At 47.9% G+C, this 18,569-nt stretch overlaps 1 protein-coding gene across 1 annotated transcript in view; it reads right to left on the reverse strand.

The window, feature by feature from the left end:
• Positions 1–5,353: 5,353 nt before the first annotated feature.
• Positions 5,354–18,569, reverse strand: part of LOC111153190 (myosin IE) — a 195,201-nt gene continuing 181,985 nt past the window's right edge. Inside the window, exons 27-28 of the mRNA XM_022512053.1 lie at positions 9,612–9,781; positions 5,354–6,433 (exon numbers count right to left, since the gene is read on the reverse strand). Of these exons, the coding sequence (XP_022367761.1) occupies positions 6,357–6,433; positions 9,612–9,781 (247 nt within the window). The 3' untranslated portion in view covers positions 5,354–6,356. The remainder of the gene's footprint in view (positions 6,434–9,611; positions 9,782–18,569) is intronic.

Genomic DNA, 18,569 nt, shown 5'->3' on the forward strand with positions numbered 1-18,569 from the left:
TTGAGCTTTTATGAGTAGCGTGTCAATTATTGCCTTTGTGGCTTTGGGAAAGACCTTCCTATCATTTTCTCAAATGGAACAAACTAGAACTTGGCTTCAGTGATTGCTAACCCATTCCTAAACTCATTAAGTATCCAAAGATTGATCCATTATGAAAATTGAAAATGGGAGGATAACCACGACAATTCTCTTTCCAGAGCCTACTCAACTATCTTCTCATTCCTATACAGGAACGCCTTGCTCATTGGGGTGAGGGTCACCAGAAGCAACCCTCATAATATGTCTCTGTCTCAAAGGCATGGTGGGGACCAGGAAAGTCAGTCCTGAAGGACCACTGCTGGAAAACGCAAATGGGCCTGCGACACGTTGTTAGAGTTGAAGGTTGGGATGCATTTTCCTATTTCAGCTAAATTGTAGGTTACTATTATTATTTTTTTGGTGGGCAGTTTAACATTCTTCTCTAAGGGGGAATGGATTCTTGGTCTCCAACCACTAAAAAACAAAAACAAAAACAAAAAAAAACACCAAAAAAACCCCACAACAAAACCATAAAATAAACGAGTGCCTTATAGCAACAACTTCCCAAACCATTAGTTCAACGCATGTCAGTTGCTTTTTGCAAGAAAGGAGTTAGTCAAATATATTTGGGAAACAGTGCAAACTCCCAGTAAAATTCATACAGGTTCTGAGAAGCTGTGTAGTAAACTCATTTCTTCCCCCAGTGGAGTTTGGTAAAGCCAGCGTGTGTGGGACAGTGAGGTCTGTGGGTGCTGGTTCTGTGACATAGCTGTGGCTTGTGACTGGCCCAGGAGGAGAGCCTGGCCGCCTCCAGCTAGGGCTCCCTACCCACCCCCCAACCCCAGGCAGGTTAGGGCTGCCTACAGATGTCTGTCGGTGCCAAGCACTCAAGAACAGGGAACCCGGAGGCTGTGTACATTGAAGTTCTGGTGTAAAGCCTCTAGATATCCCTGGCTGAGTGAGACTTGTTCCCACAGCAGCCTTGGACTGACTTGGGTCACACGTGTGCATAGTAATGAAGTGAGAACGTGCAGGGAGCTTTCCTGGCTCTGAGAAGCCGACTTATTTCTCAGGGATGCTTGAGCTCAGCTTGTCCTCAAGAAGGGACGGGTTTTGTAGAAGTATTCTGAAGACGTTTTATAGCTTCTTTATTACAGATTTTGCTTAAATATTAAATACCCCAACTCAGGAAATTCATACTTCCAGAATGTCATAAAAAAGGCCTTTTGGTTACTTCCTTATGTGCCACAGCAGGCACCCAAAACTAAAGTGTTATAAATGCGATGTAAGCTGTAAAAGTAGAAATCATAATATTGTAAAAACACTGAAATAAGAAAATGAGATAATGTAACCACTGTTTTTGAAAAGCACAGATCCTGAGGCTGGCTTGCAGCTCGTTAGCCGCTATGGGATGTCTGTGGCCATGTCTGTCTGTAGAAGGCGGGTACGGGCTTCTCATTTGTACTGCTGGAGTACTGAGTAAGGTATGGCAGGCCCTTAGGACCGTGTCGGGGTGTGCTCGAACTGTGGCTGTTATTTTAAGGAAGCTGATGGTCTTGGAAAGAGATGGACTCTGGGCATTCAAAGATATGTTAGACACCGCTCTGACCCATCAAAGGAGTTTGCAGGTTTAAAGCTGTTGAGTCTTATTTGTGAGTTTTTCTTCTTCTTTTTTTAAATTTTGGTTTTTGATTATTAATATTATTTTTTGGTTCTTGTTTGAGAAAAGGATAATCGGAAGTTGGAAGGTTGACAATCAGACTATCGAACTCCTTGATATTAGCTGATTGGAGACAGAGATGGAGATCACGGGCCTTGGGGTCAGATCAGGGGTCAACTGATGGTTCCTCTCCTTAAGAGCTACTCGACCTAGGGCAAGGGAGTGAACTGTACTGAGCCTTCTCATTGCAAAGTGGTTTTAGACCAGGCCACGCCTCTCAGAGGGGCATGTAGGAGGGAAAGATGTTGAGTAGCTGGTCAGAGTAAATAAGTTCCTAAATTCAGGAGCAGCCTTGGGAGAAACACAAAACGAGGCAGTGAAGGGAGTGAGCGACATTGCAGAATGGCTTCCACTCATTGACCATCAAAGTGAAGGGTACCAGGGACATCGCTAGCTTTTCCACCAAGATGCATCCTGTGCGCACTGTACTCTTGAAGCCGGACTCTGCCCCCACCCGCTGCTGAAACTACCATAAAAGCAGCCAGCAGAGGCAGGGCCAGCATGATCTGACCAGCTCCATGCAGGGGAGGACCGCGGAGTTTGGAAGGAGTCTGGAAGGGAGAAGACTGGCCTTCTGTACAAGCCCTGCTCCATGGCAGGCTGGCGGAGGTTGTCAGTTACCTGGGTACGTAGCCACGTTGTCCCGCACTTGTTCTCATGGATGTCTCTGCCTGGAAGGAGTCGTGCCGAAGGAGGAGGAAGAGCTCTTCCTGGTGCCCTGGATAAGCTGCTCTCTGCACTGTGACTCGCTGTCCCCAGCAAAGCCTCCCAGCTTCCCTGGCAGTTGAGGCCACATGACTAAGTTCTAGCCACTAGACTGTGAGCGGATATGGTATGTGTACTTTGCAAGGAATGTTCTTTAAAAAGGAAACTCATCCCCTTTCCACCTTCATAGGGCTGGACTTGGTGGTGAGTCACGTTTGATCAGATGGGCTGGGACAATACATGTGTATGGTTTGCATGCCTGTTGGTGGGAGTAAGTTGTAAGAAAGGCCTCACCCTTTGCCCTCTCCATGGGTATCAGTCTCTCTTCCTGAAGCACTGTGGAAGAGATGGCCCTTTTGCATGTCAAACCATTTTCATGATAATACTAGGATATTAGTTGTTTTTTTCCATTCTTACTAGATGGTGGAATCTCATTAGTGTATGGTGGAATCTTCCAGAAGCTACATGACACGTGATGATGTCATCACTCTGGTGGTTAGTAGAATGTGTATGTTTTTGGTGTTTTAAAATTTTATTTGAAAATTTTTTAAGATTTTATTTATTTATTTGACAGAGAGAGATCACAAGTAGGCAGAGAGGCAGGCAGAGAGAGAGGGAGAAGCAGGCTCCCTGCTGATCAGAGAGCCTGATTCGGGGCTCGATCCCATGACCCTGAGATCATGACCTGAGCCAGAGGTAGAGGCTCAACCCACTGAGTCACTCAGGCGCCCTGTTTGAATTTCTAATATGGTAAACACTGATAGCTGTAACGGACAAAAGTGGAACACTGAGGTCTTCAATAATATTGAAGAGTGTAAAGGGATTCTGAGGCCAAAGTGTTTGTGAATGCTGCTATGTTACTTGTATGAACATCTCTGCCCTAGGGAACGTTCAAGCCTGCTCAAGGTGCTTGGTTACTTTCAAGCTTTGGTTGAAGGGATGTTACATCCTTACACTGCATTTTCTGCTGCTGTCCATGTGTGGTGTATGTGCACAAACACACCATCATCCCAGACAGGATGGCATGTTCTAGAAGGCAGGGGTGGCCCTTTGATCCTCTTTACATACCTTCTCCCAGGTGAAGTGACTCTTGACCCAACTGAACAGGGAACAAAATGGCAGGCCTGGCTAGATGAAGAGCCCAGAGAAACCTATGATCATGACTTTAGTGAATTTCCTCACCTGTTGAAGCAACATCTGAAGACCTCCTTGAGCCTGGGGCTAGGTAAGGCACATGGGAGCAGGGCTGGGACCTGCTCTGTGAGTCCCATGAGCCAGGGCTCTTCTCACTACTTGTGTAGATCTTAGACTCTGTTCCTATGTCGTCACCTAGAGCCTGAGGGATCTGAGTTACACACCAGTTTTGAAGGCCAATCATTACATTAAAAGCAGCCGAGACTGATTCTGCACCCCCCTCCCCAATGTGGCTTTTTTTTTTTTTAACACTTAACATTAGGAAAATTATGTAAAGCCAATAATTTTTTTTTAGTACAGCTGACCCACAATGCTACAGTAGTTTCAGGCGTACAGCTTAGTGATTTGACAGCTTTGTACATTATGCTGCGTTCACAAGTGTAGCTGCCATCTCTCATGACCTATTATAATGTCATTGATTGCATTCCTTATGCTGTGCCTTTTATTCCCGTGACTTATTCATTCTACAGCTGGAAACCTGGATATCCCACCCCCCTTGCCCATTTCGCCCATCTCCTCCCCTCCTCTTCTCCTAGCCAACCACCAGTTTACTCTCTGTGTTTATAGGTCCAATTCTGTTTTTTGTTTGTTCTTTTTTCCTATATTCTACTAAGGAATGGAATCATATGGTATTTGTCTTTCTCAGTCTGACTTATTTCACTTAGCATGATACCCTCCAGGTCTGTCCATGTTGTCTCAAGTGGCACGATCTCATCCTTTTTAATGAATATTTTTATTTAACGAATTTCACTAGTGATTCCTTCCACTGCCCAAGGTCACCTTAGGTCCTCCAAAGCTTGAGTTAACATTTATCCTCAAGATAGGCCTTTTCAAAATAACTTAAGCTTAATTCAGGTTGTCCTGTCACTTGGCCCCAAATTCTTTTTTTTTTTTTTAAGACCCTGAGATCATGACCTGAACTGAAATCAAGAGATGGCTGTTCAACTTACTGAGCCACCCAGGCATCCTGGAACCAAAATATACTTTAAACATTATTTGTTATTCTGTTCTTCAACACACAGAATTAGTGGTTTACTCTGTTGTAAGTTCAGATACATTTTTTCCCCTTATATATAACCCCTGGTAATTTTTCCCATGGACTCAGGAATCTTGGAATGGCAAAGAGGTGTGTGCTGGTCAAACCCTACTTTCCCAACAGCTTCCGAAAGGCCAAGGCAACCAGAAGAAGGAGAGGCAGAGAAGTGACAGTCTCCCCTGAGAATCATTGCCTCATCCATAGACATCTCATCGTTTCTGACTTTTCACTAGTATTGTAACAAACACTGCACTGGCCGGGCCAGGCTCGTCTTCACAAAGTGCCACAGACTGCATGGCTGACCGCCAGAAATGGACTGTCTTCTAGCTGTGGAAGCCAGTCGTTCCAGTCTGCTGCATACGGGTAAGGTTGGTTCCTTCTGAGGGCTGTGAGGGAAGTACATCTGTTCCAGGCCCCTCTCCTTGGCTAGAGATGGCGGTCCCTTCATGTTCTCTTCCCTGTGGCCATCCATGTCCAAATGACCCCTTTTTATTGGGACACCAGTTATACTGGATTGGGGCCCTCCCTAATGACTTCATTTTAACCCGATTATCTCTGTAAAGATGCTCTATTTCCAAATAAGGTCCTATTGTGGGGTACTTGGGGTTTGGGGTTCAACACCTTTTTTTGAGGGGATGGGGAGGCCCAATTCAACCTATAAAAAATGTCACAAAACAACAGGTGGTTCATTGGTTCCTTTATTTATTTAGGAGGTAGCGGGAGAGACGGGGACAGAGGAAAATTACCTATAGGGCAAGGGTTGAGGAAGGTTTTGCAGGGGCTGGGCCAGAAAGCAGTAACACTGATTCTATAGTTGAAAAGGAGTAGTGCACATTTGTAAGTACCTGGTGGGAGTCTGGTAATAAAACCTACCTTATGAATAAGTACAGTGGAATACTACTTAGTACATTCATACATGTTTCTACCATCTTCAGATTTTTATATACAGTATATGATCTGTTTTTATAAATGTACAGCTTGAAAAAAAGAGATCCTTCTTATAATAGGTACAGCATTAAACACAAAACCAACATGGGCCAGCCACATTCCAACTGAAGACCCAGAGAAAGCAAGGCCAACAGCCCAGCCCCCAGCCCCTGCTCAGCCCGGCAGCCGGATGGTCCCGCGAAGCGTAACCCAGCACCCTCTGCACCCGTGGGCTCCGCAGGCCATGCCGGCCCTCGGCGTCTACACGGGAAGTGCCCACTCCTGCCAAGCCCAGCCTGCAGAGGGCAGGTCCTCCCTGAGGGAAAGTGGCAGAGAGGAATGTGCGTGTCAGGTAAGGAAAAGAGGGATGAAAGCAATGTGCTCTTTGACTAAAGGCACTTGTCAGCGGCCGCCTACAGCCGTTCCCTGGGCCTGGGAAGCCAGCGGGTGCTGTTCCGACAGAGCCAACAAGGTCTGAGTGGACCTGGCCTGTCCTCTCACCAGGTTTAAATACAATAAATAAATCTTAGTGGGTGGCTGTTTTGCCCTCCTGGGCTCCTATGAATAGGGCCACCTTTTAGGATCGTTTATGGAGTGACACTCCCTGTCCCCAACCCAGCATATCATTGTCCTCCATGGGGAAGGTGCCAGAAAAAGGAAGCAATTGCTCGCTATGGATCAGAAGGAGAACCCCAAAACATCCCCTTCCCTGTCTGGAGCGCCTTCACTCCAGGGACGTCAGAGTCTCTGTGCACCTCAGATCTTGGTCACATAGTTGTTGGGGAACAGGCCCTGCTTGCCTCGTAGTCGACCTGTCCACCAGCCAGAAGGATCTGCAGGAGACAGAGATGGCGAGAGTGAGGGTGAGCAGGGTAGGTCTGCCTGGGCCAAACACACCCCGCTCCTGTGGGTGCAGCACGTGGGGAAAGGTGGTTTGGGTCCCTCCATCTGTGTTCTTTGTCCTTTTTATTTATTTTTAAAGATTTTATTTATCTGAGCAAGAGAGAGTGAGAAGTGGAAGGAGAGGGAGAAGCAGACTCTCCACTGAACAGGGAGCCCGACATGGGGCTCCATCCCAGGACCCTGAGATCGTGACCTGAGCCAAAGGCAGCCACTTAACTGACTGAGCCATCCAGGGGTCCCCTTTATTTTCTTTTAAATGAACGAGTCTGTTGTAAAAAGTAACCCTTCCCCCACAGCAGACACAGACCACTCAGGGTCCTCTTTGAGCAAGAACCTGCTGCTCCCACGTGAGGCTTCGCTGACAGCGTCCTGCTCTCAGCCCTCCAGGACTACCGGGCCTCTGAGATGAGGCTGATGGCTCCCTTTGGGGTTCAGGCTCGCCAAGCCTAGTCGGGGACCATGAGAGGGCCCCCAGTCCTGCCTCCCCACTTTTCCCCACACAGGGCTACTCCCCCATCAGACCTTTCCCACTCCTTCCTCCAGCGCGGAATGTTTCTGGAAGAACCTGATCTGCAACGCCTCCCACCTTAATCCCAGGCCCTCCACCAGGTGTAGGTATGTGGTCTACATTCTCTCAGACCCTCTTCTGTGACTATAACCACACACACACTCATTTTAAACAGAAACAGGCCACTCTATCTTATTATTCTGCATCTTGCTTTTCGATACTATTTAACAGGTATTGTCTTTCCATGTCCGCATCGCATTTTTAAACAGCTGCATTATACCAAGATTTATAGATCCATTTCCTGATTGATGGACACTTGTTCCCTCTTTTTCCACTACTGATGGACTCAGTGTCCCTACCTATATCTTTATGTCTGTGCACAAGCAGGTCTACAGGAGAGATTCCTGGCTCGAATTCTTGACAATAAAACATTGTTATAATACGTAATACTCTTCCGCGTACTTTCAGAAGTACAAAAGCAGGGCGCCGGGTTGGTTCAGTTGGTTAAGTGTCTGACTCTTGATTTTGGCTCAGATCATGATATTTCATTTATCTATTTTAGATCTCTAATTCATCTGGTATTTGTTTTATGTACGAGGTAGAGCCCTAACTTCATTTTCTTTTCGAAATGAAAAGTCATTGTCTCTCCTTTCTCCTGATTTCAAATGCCACATTTATCCTAGATTAAACACCTGTATATACAGGGGTCTGTTTCTGGATTCTATTCTGTCCCATTTTCCTGTACTCGCACTGCACTGCACCCATTTCAGTGACAATTTATAGCATTTTCTGAGAACTTCTAGGACTCGACACTTTCCACTTCAAATATGTAATTGTTTTGATTAAACCCAAAATACGTGTTATTTCTAGAAAAATCTGAAAAATTTAGAAATGAAAAGAAAGCAATACTCAAAATTCAACACTTAAGGAGACCACCTATGAATACGTGAACATATACATACACACAGATAGCCATTTGTTTATTTTTATAAAAATGAGACTATAGTCCAAAGTCTATAACCTTTTTCCTTTTTCCCATGAACATTTTTTCCATTTCAATAAGTATACCATACTACTGCATCATGATCTCTAACAAAAATGTCATCAAAGTTCACTGAAGGGATAGAGCAAAGCTTGTTTAGCCAATCTTTGTTACTGGGTAATTGGTCATTTCCACTATTTTTGCTGAACAAAGCTGGTGATAAAAATGGTTTGTGTTTACTAAGCATTTATTTCAACCTTTATTTGGACTCTGACACCTTCTAGGAAGGATACTAAATGGCTAAAATATTGAAACCTATAGCAAACTAGGTGGTTCAAGGAGGTCAAAAGAAGTAGCCATTTAGAAGGAGGTCAGTCCAGGCACCTAAATCTCCTGACTTAGCTCCTGTGATGAGGGAATGGCTTAAAAACACCATTCCTGGAACTGTCCTTGGCCACCTCTTCCTGAAGGCTAAACTTAACCAAGGCCCACTTCACTCAGGCTGTCCTTGCTCTGCTTGTAACGGATGGCTCCCCACTGTCCACAAGTCCTCCTGAGCCCGTCCTTCAGGGCCCTCCACCAACAGGCTACGCCCAGCTTCACGTGGTCTCCTGTGACATCCCCGAGGGATCCTGCCACGGTTGAGCGTCGGTTCCTTTTCCTAAAATGACCTGCTCTTTCTAGCCTCTCTGGCTCTCTGTCTCTCCCCATTCCTCACCACAAATGCCATTTCCTTCACGGTGCTTTTATAACATCCTAAGTCAGCCATTACCTTTTTCTTTTAAAGATTTATTTATTTGCTTTGGAGCAGGGGAGGGGAAAAGGGAGAGGGAGAGAGAAGCCCAAGCAGATTCCCCTCTGCGCAGGGAACCTGACACGGGGCTCAATCCCACAACCCTGAGATCATGACCTGAGCCAAAATCAAGACACTCAACCAACTGTCCTACCCAGGTGCCCCGGAGTTATCTTTTTAAAAAGCTTCCATAAGCTAGTGTTTGGTCATATGTATTTTATATTCTAGATTATCATCTCTACCAAATTAATGAAGCATTCAGCCAAGCCCACAGACTACTTTTATAACAGATGTTCCAGGTTGCCTCCCTGGCTTCCATTCCATCTACTTTCCATATGAGGAGGCCATCAAGTTTGGGTGGGATAGTCCTAACTCCCGTTTCCTACAGAAGTCCCTGCCATGCCTAACCTACTACAGGTACAGCCCTTGTCTTGCTACAGAGATTCAGGAATGGGCACACGCCCAGTTTGGTCTAATCAGAGTGAAACCTAGGGCTTTTGTCCAATGGCTAAGAGAAGTTTCAGAGATAAAGCAGATTCCAGACATAGTTGATATTGCTGGAATTGATGCAGCCATTTTGCTGCCATGAGGGAAAACAGCCAAGAAGGGAGCAAATGCAAAGAAGGCGGAGCTGAAAGAAACAGTTAAAGAAAAAAAAATTTGGAGCCTTGATCAAACTGAGCCTGAAGCCTAGCCTTTTGCTCCAAGTTTCAGTTAGAATAGTCTATAAATTCCCTTCGTGTTTAAACTAGTTCTTACAGCAATGTGACCAGATGTTCTTTAGGAGGCTGTCCCAGCCAGCCAGCCAGCCAACCATGCACTTACCTTCTTTGATAATATCGATAATGTCATTGGCATTGAAGCTGAGTTCATCTGTGTCCTGAGCATCATAGGCATAGAGAGCCTTGCACTGTGGCACCTGAGGCTTAGGCTTGGGCTGGGGCTTAGGTCTGCCCCCAGCTGGGGGAGGCCGACTGCTCGTTTGTCTCCGGACACTGTGGAGAGAATGCAGGCAGGTAAGAGATGGGAGCTAACAGAACGTACCACTGTGTGCTGGTCTGGAGCACGGAGCCAGCACTGGCCTGAAGTTCAAATCCACTTCAAGCCACCAGAAGATACGCCAATTCCCAAGCTTTCTCTGAGAATAAAAATACTGCCCCCAACTTTGGAGAAAGAACTCTTGCCAGTGCCCCAGAAGCCTGCAGGTACCTTTCCTCAACAGCAATCCTTCTCAGAATCAACCACCACCCTGCATTTTGTATTAATAATTCTGCTTTTCTTTGTGTTTTTACCATACACACAAGTATCCCTAAACAGTACACATGGTTTTTGCCTGTTTAACCGGATAAAAGGAATCATGTTCTCTTTTTTTTTAGACCTGCGGGGGGGAGGGGGGTGGGGAGGGACAGAGGGAAAGAGAATCTTAAGCAGGTTCCATGCCCAGTGCAAAACCTGACGCAGAGCATGATCTCACGACCCTGAGATCATGACCTGAGCCGAAATCACGAGTCCGATGCTTAACCGACTGAGCCACCCAGGCATCCCTGAAAGGAATCACATTCTACCACCATACACTCTATATTGAATGTACTGGCCATGCATTCTCAGGGCCTCAACCTCTTCCACAGCACAAATATGTCATCATTTACTTTTCCAGTTCCCTATCAATGGTCATTTGGGTTGATTTCAGGTTCTAGTATCGTGAAAAATAGTAAAAACAAAAATGCTGCTTTGAATACTCCTGCCCTGCTGGTGAGGCTCTGCAGGGGGCAGGGGTGGGTAGGCAAGTACCATGGGCTGTGGGGCAGCATCCGGGCCTCTGCCCGCTGGATGCCGGGAGCACCTTCCCTTCCTCGTGGCCTTCACAAAACCATCTCCAGCACTAGAACCCTCACCCGCGTCTTCTAGCTTTAAACGGAAGGAGGGCACGGATCGCGTGGAGCACTGGGTGTCCTATGCAAACGACGAATCAGGGACACACATCAACAACTGATGATGGACTGTATGGTGACTAACAAACGGAAATGAAAACGTATTCTTTCTACGCATTATACCGCCCCAGTGGCCCTTCATACATTGTCTCAAAGGCAAAGCGCTATATAGCTCGAGATCTTTAATCTGAAACAACTCTTTGTTAAATATGTTCATACAAGGCATTTAGAATAAAAAGTAGCAAATGTTTTCTTTCCCACTTTGCCTGAGGACGAAACCAGGAAAAGCCCACATTCATTTGCTCACAAAACAAACATAAATTGATGATTTCTTCTGTGAGAAACTGGGCTGAACCCAACTCAGTGGGGTTGACTGTTTGGCCTGGCCAGGTGTGTTCTTACCTGTGGCAGGAAGGAGGAGGAGGGAGAGTCTTTCTCCAAGCAACCTGAATTGTGAGGGGAAAAGCACACCCCCTCTGACCTGTGCTCTCAGGAGGCCAGGGCTGCTCTGTTTGCTGAGGTCCCTTGATAACAGATGCTCACTGGGGGCTGATGAGAGGTTAGATCATGAGGGGGTATCTGGGTGTGTGTGTGGGGGGTGGTCCTGGCTGCCAGCTGGGTGGGCTTTCAGGGGGCTGCCTAGGGCTCCCTGTGTGGGTGGGGAGCAAACCCCAAGGTTACTCGGGCTCTACTCTTAGGTCAACCACTGTCCCCACCTACCACCAAACACTTTTCTTTCCTCATAGAGGAAAGGCATCTTGTAGATCATTAGCATGACATCATTTCCTCCCTAGTCGATTGGAAATCCCCATTCCCTGCTCGAGAAGTGCTTGCTTCTCTGAAAGCCGGCCAGGCAAGCAGGCTTTTAATTAAGCAACCTATATATTAGGGATGTGTCAGCATCTGGTTAATAAGAGCCATTAGCCTGGATACCAGAAGTCATCTGATTTCCCAGCAAAGGAAGGGAGGGTGCGAGGAAGGGTGTGCATTACAATACCCTGGGAGGGAGGAAAGCTTCCAGGCCGCTAGTTCGAAGATGCAGGGTTGAAAGGATGTATGCATTCTCTCTCCCTCTCTCTCCCTTTCTGCCGCCAAATACTCATAGATGGAGATCTGACCTCTCTCCTGTCAAGAATGGGAACTTACCAACATTAGTGCAGTTGATGAGGCGTCTGAGCCCAAGAGTATTGGGAGTTAGGTGTAGTCCCGGAGGAAAAGGGGCCAGTAGGGCCTCTTAGTGGGGAGAAAAAGGTGGAAGACTGTCTGAAATGTACGACTGTCCTTCCTGCAGCAATCCTGGGCGTCACCCCCCTGGCTGCTCTGCCCAGTGCCTCCGGCTTTGACCAAGCCCTGGCAGTTCCTCCTCCCTCATGTCTTTGCTGCCAGCTGCCTCCTTCCTGGGCTCCCTGAATATCCCCCAACTCAATATCTGTTAGATCACTACACCCTCCACTAAAAATCCTGAGAGCTTCTCCCTGCCCTTGGGAAATAAACCAAGACCCTGCATGGGGCCCACAAAATCCCCGCCAAGTGTGGCCCCTGCGGGCTTCCAGCCTCAAGTCCTGCCGCAGGCCACACTGGTACCTTCCCACCTTTCTTTACGAGCCCCGGCTGGGGTCGGGATACCTTAGTCACGTACTCCTGGCTTATGTCATCTTTAGGGGACCAATGCTGTCCCTCTTAGATTAGGAACAAAACAGGGATGCCAGCTCTCACCACTTCTGTTCCAAACTGCACTGGAAGCTCTGGCCAGAGCAAGTACTCAAGAAAAAGAAAAGGCATTCGGACTGGAAAAGAAGTAAAAATACCTCTATTCGCAGATGAGATGATCTTGCACATAGGAAAAAACCTAAGGAATGCACTAAAAAACTATTACAATCAATAAACAAGTTAAGCAAGATTAGAGAATACAAGGTTGAGGAAACAATTCCCTTTACAAAAGGAAGGGAATTCATATGAAATATTCAGAGGAAGCTAATCTATAATGAAAGCAAGTAGATTAGTGGTTCCCTAGGGCTGGGGCTGAGGGTTGGGGGAAGGACATTTCTTTCCGGGATGATGAAAATTCTAAAATTAGATTATGATGGGGTGCCTGGCTGGCTCAGACAGTAGAGCATTGGACTCCTGATCTTGGGGTCATTCGTGTGAGCCCCACGTTGGGTATAGAGTTTACTTAAAAATTCTTTTTTTAAATTAGATTACAATGATGGTTGTATAGCTGTGCACCTAAATACTGCTCAATGGTACTTTAAATGGGTTGATTTAAGAGTCTATAAATTATATCTCAAAACTACTTAAAGAAAAAACAACAAAGTAAATCACATAGACCCCTTTTGGTTTGGCGGTTCACCGATACCCAGAGTGACCTCAGCCAGTCTGTCCGCCCGGGGGTGCTGGATGTCCCAGAACCAGGGCCGGCTGGCGGAAGAGATGGAGGAGAGCAGGACTATTTAAACACCTGCGCGAGCACAGCCATTGCATGGTATTTGGTCCCAAGACATCAGAGGATACTTCCTTAGGATAAGTCAAAGTAAAACCAACCAAAATAAAAGCTCAGGGGATACTGGGGGTTTAGAGTCCCTTGCAGGCCACTGGCAATAGTGGGCTTGGTTGTCCCAGGCCCTGGCCCACGGCCACCGTGCTTCACCAATCTAAAGCCATCTAGTGATTTAGCCGCCTTGCCTAAACAGGGCTCACAATACCCCACATTGGGGAGCAGAGAGAGTCCAGGCAGCTTTGAGAGGAGGTACTGAGTGCTGGGGAGCAGAATGTGGACTGGGGGGCTGAGTTTGAGGGGGATGGCTGTGGAGGTGGCGGACAGCTTCGCATTTTGCATCAGGTAAGTGTCTGTGTAGACAACCAACCCCACGGTCACCGTGATCTGGCTCTTCCCCATTCCAGTGTCCTCTGTGACCAGAAAGGAGCACAACTCCCCAGTGAGGCAGCCAGTCAGAGCCAAATCCCTGCAGCCCCATTCTCCCATCTCCGTTTGTTTCCACCCCTCTTGTGCGACTCAGCAGAAAGGTGGGTCACCTGGGAACCCCTTCCTGCAGCTGTAGGAAGTCAGACCAGCTCGCCTCAGCCGTGGCTGCTCCGGGCAAGACACGGTGCCGGGCATCTTCACAGGCTCTGCTTCATGGCACCTGCGCACACCTTCCTGGTCCCGGGGGCTGGCCTGCCCCCACGCCCCACTGGGACTGCTCACCCCAACGCTCAGATGCTTTCTAGCACGCTCTCCGCAAACTCCACTGTCAGATGTACGACGGAGCCCAGGACGTCTGTGCCAATGACGTGACGGCTGCCTCTCCGTTTTACCACAGTGTAGACCCAGAATCCGAACAGGAGCAACAGCCATTTCCCCTGCTCCGTCTTAGTCTCAGCCTTCAACCCACACAACCCCCTTTGCATCACTAGGTGGCGATCCTGTGTAATCAATAATGAGGAAAGAGAAAGACTCCCAGCTGCCAGGAATTGATTAATGAGGCCTTTCAGGGGCCCCGAAGGCCTCCATGTGCAGTCCCGGATCGAGTGGTCAATGCCACGAGGAAGGGATCCGGGCCCAGCTCACCCAGCGAGCTGGAACGGGCTCCGTCTGGCCCAGGGGAGGAGGACGCTACGCATGGCGAATTCTGCAAGTCAGCTCTTAAACACAGCCATTGTCACAGACAAGAGTGAACACAATGACAATTTTGAATAAATTACAAGCAAGGCAATAAATACTCAAAACTCAACCCTTCCTAATTATTCTCTCACATTTTACTTCTGTCTATGTGCTTGACGTTATCAATGTCTGGCTGCTCGAGGATGGTGGGAACACTAGTCTCGATGGTGTGCGGCTACACATCTCTTCCCAACTCTGGCCCTTTTTTTTTTTTTTAAAGATTTTATTTATTTATTTGACAGACAGAGAAGCAGGCAGAGAAAGAGAGGGGGAAGCAGGCTCCCTGCTGAGTAGAGAGCCCGATGCGGGACTCGATCCCAGGACCCTGAGATCATGACCTGAGCCAAAGGCAGAGGCTTTAACCCACTGAGCCACACAGGTTCCCCAACTCTGGCCCTTTTATCTCCAGAGAGCCAGCTGCACACCAGCACACTGCTGTCCCCACTCAGTCGTGGTGGCCCCTGTTCACTGGTCTACAAGGGTCCTGCCTGAACTGGTTTTGTTAACACACAGGTAGGAGTTAGATTGTTCTGGTACCTCTGGTGACTTAGGACATGTGCCCTCCTAATAAGTTTTATGTGACTGAAAACTGTTACAAAAGCAATTCTTTCATGGGGATCATGGGGGTTGGGGCAAGAATTCCAGAACCTCCCTAAGTTATTTTGCACTCTATACATATTAATGGTGAGTTCTGAAACTCCACATCACCGAGCCCATTCAGCGTTTCCTTCTGGGTAACTTCGGTGCAATGTAATCCGGTTTCCCTACGGCGACTTGACCCATCCTTACCATTTGGGTGTATCTCTTCCCCACGAGGAAAACAAGCACACGGGGAGGTTAGCTACGGCAACTTGGTTTCGCAGCATGTCGTTCTTCGGAGGAGGGCACCAGACCTCGGGCGCAATCCATCCTAAACCACCCCACAAGGTTTCCCGAGTCCTCAAGCGCCTCCCATCCAAGTTGCTGTGCACGAACCGCACCATGGGACAAGCCCCGTGTTCCTGACTGAGGAAGACCGGTGAGGGCGGACTCTGCCCTGAGACCTCAGGCCGCCGACCCACAGCTGAACCCTCACGGACAGCTGCCCAGTCTCACAAGAGAGCAAAGCCCCGGATGACGTCAATGAGGACAAGGCTATCTGCAGTTGAGTGTTTTTGCCTTTGCTCTCCTCTGGTAACGCCTGTCACTGCCCCAGGACTCGAGCTTTCCCCGGGAAAAGAGCAAAGGATGTTTAACAAGAACGCCTCCCCCACTCTGGCCCAAAGCCTGCAATGCCTGAAGCTTCCACCCGCATGGAGTCCAGAGATCTGAGTTCCTGAGAGTAAAGCCGCCTTTCAGTCCTGGTAGAACAGGAGTATTTCCCGGTAAGACCGTAGCACATGGACAACAGTAATAAAACCAATACACATAAACTTTCAAGGTGTGCAACACTTGCCGTTTGCAAAGCCCTTACTTCGTCTTCAAGATGCCCTGAAGAGTGGGCTTTAACCTCTGATTATTATCCTTACGACGCAGGTGAGAACCCCAAGGTGTGGAAAGACGCCATGACAAACAGGAAGGGACACAGCTAGTGATGAGGGAAGCGATCGGTGTGTCCAACGTGTGGCCCAGAGCAGGCATGGGGCTCCGTGAATATCTGATGCCTGAATCAGTGAAGGACGAACAAATGAAATCAGGGACCGACACCCAGTCCGTCCCTGCAGCTGTGACTCCTGTGCTCTCTGCACACCGCCAGGCCACCTTCTGTGTGCGTCTCCCTCTGCTCCCACACCTCTGGGGCAGCTGGGTGTACCTAGCTGATCCCAGGGTCAGTTGAGATTAAGCTTTCTAGTATCACCCCTTTGTTCTGCAGATGTGAGATTTATGTCTTGAAATTCCAAGAAGGAAAATAATGGCATTTTATTTCATTGGCTCTTTAAAATATACTCAGTTCCAAAAGGTTGAATCTATAAACATTACTGGAAATATGGGAATAGATGCCAGGAATTCCTAAGCCTCATGTCTGCCTGGGCCAGGATACGGCTGCTGCTCCTGTAGATTGTGGGTTGAGAAATATTGCTATTGGACACTTGTTGGAAATTTTAAGCCCCTTGAAAATAGAGGCCAACCAAAAAGACAGTGTTCCTGGGAAGTCACGGCAAAGGGTGATGAGTGAATTGTTTGTATGACTCTTGCTTAACCTGTTCTCTTTCCTGAGGATCAGGAAAGATCTAGAACCTGCACCAGACATTTCAAAAGGTGTGCTGAGAGACTGCAGGATACCTCCTCTCTCTGTCTCCTCAGCCAGTGACAATGTGGATGCCACCAAGAATAGCTCCCGTGTCACAAACATGGCAAGGCGAGGGGAAAGAACCCAGTTAGGATGGTAATTTAGTGAAGGCTTTGTGCTCCCTCCAGAAAACCTGGCTGAACCTAAAATAAACTGACCGAGACTTTCCGGAATTAACTCGAGGTGCTAATTACACCATTTGATTTTATCCACATTACACGATCCAAAAGAAATGATTGCTTATGCTAAATGCATTCATACAGAAAAGTGCACCGGGGGTGGGAGAGGGAAAAGGAAAATAAGCCCAAGAGTGTGAACGCCCAAGCAGAGAAAGACCACCATTATCTGGTTTGTACGGATTGGCACATTCAAGGTCATTGCTTGGAGCTGTGATGTATACAGCAGTGTCCGTGTTTGTGGAAAGATTTGGGATCCCAGAGTCTGCTGTTTGCTTCAACAGGCTGTTGTGAAATGAATGCAATTCGTGTTTTCTTGGCCAAGAGCAGCTGTTAAAGGCAGCTGACCCTGTGACTCCCAAAATGCCTCAGGCATGTGTCTCAGGCCCGTATAAGGTCTCTGATCACATTAGAAATGATTTTAATTTTCCCTTCATGTGTTTTAGAAATGAAATCCGAAGAAGCAGCTCAGCCCTTTGACCGGCATGTGATTTTTCAAGGAATGTTGGCATCATGGCAGATCTCAGGGTGCAAAGGAGAGGCTGGCTGGGATTCTCGTAGCTACCGGGGCGAAGTGCGCCGGGCAAGAGGACACGCACCACAGGAGGCCAGGAACAGCCTCCTTCCTGGTAGATGGGTGCAAAGGTGCCCTCCCCATCCAGCCTCATGGCCGTTGCCAAGCCAACATCACATACGCCTGATATGCTATCACGTGTGCCGAGACCCAGAGGTGGCAAAGGGCGTGACGAGGCTTAAGTGCGGAGCCAGGCAGCTGAGGGCTGGAAGGGAGCAGCCTCAGTTAAGACACAGTGTTCCTACATTGCTTGCTTTTGGCTAACAGATGCTCCCAGTTGGCTGGCGTGCAAGTCTGTAACTTGCAAAGCGGGGCTGGAAAGATGGTCTTGCTTGCCAAAGCGAAGGCAAGTAGGAAGCTAACAGACAGAGCTAAGAGATTTGGTGCATTTTGTTGATGGATTTTCATCCCCTGCCTATGTGGGGACATCAACCCAGGCCCAGGAAGGGCTGCTGGACTATTTTCGCTATGTCCATCCATCTGGAGAGCGTAGGTCTGGGTTATGGACTAAAAATCCTAGCGCCTCGACAGCGCCCTTTGAATTCACTTGTACACAGAATCTTTCCTGGCTTTATCAACGAGACAACAGATGCCTTCAGATGAGCGTTTTTCAAAATGTGGTCCCTGGATCAGCAGCAACAGCATCTGAGAACTTGGTAGAAATGGGAATTCTTGGGTACCGTTCCGGACCTGCTAAACCAGACACTCTGGAAGTGGGCCAGGAAATTCTCCGGGTGATTCTGTGCACATTAGAGTCTGAGAACTACTGCTTTCAACCACGCCCCAGTCAGGTAGGCCATGATCGCTGGAACCCGTGGGGAGCAGCTAGTCTACACAAGCGTGGCGGTAGGCGGGGAGAGACGCAGCAGAGGGCAACAAACCCTCTACGGACAGCCATCTGTAAAAAACTGAGCTGCTTTCGTATCTGGAGCTCAAATGAGGTGAGACTAGCTGGCGGGAAAGGAACCCCAGGAGAGCGTGGTTACTTTCATAAGAGCTTCGTGGTCTTTTCGAAGGAAGCTGACAAGGCAGGAAAAACATGCTGTAATGGGGCCTAGGAGGGGATGGGAGGAACTGTTGTTTCTCTCCTGGCACAGCTCTATGTCATACACATGTCTCCTGACCAGACGCGAAACATCATCATCCTAAAGACAAGGAGAGAATGAAAAATG

This window comes from Enhydra lutris, unplaced genomic scaffold (genome assembly GCF_002288905.1).
Source record: "Enhydra lutris kenyoni isolate GAN:26980312 unplaced genomic scaffold, ASM228890v2 scaffoldscaffold31, whole genome shotgun sequence".
Taxonomy (NCBI): domain Eukaryota; kingdom Metazoa; phylum Chordata; class Mammalia; order Carnivora; family Mustelidae; genus Enhydra; species Enhydra lutris.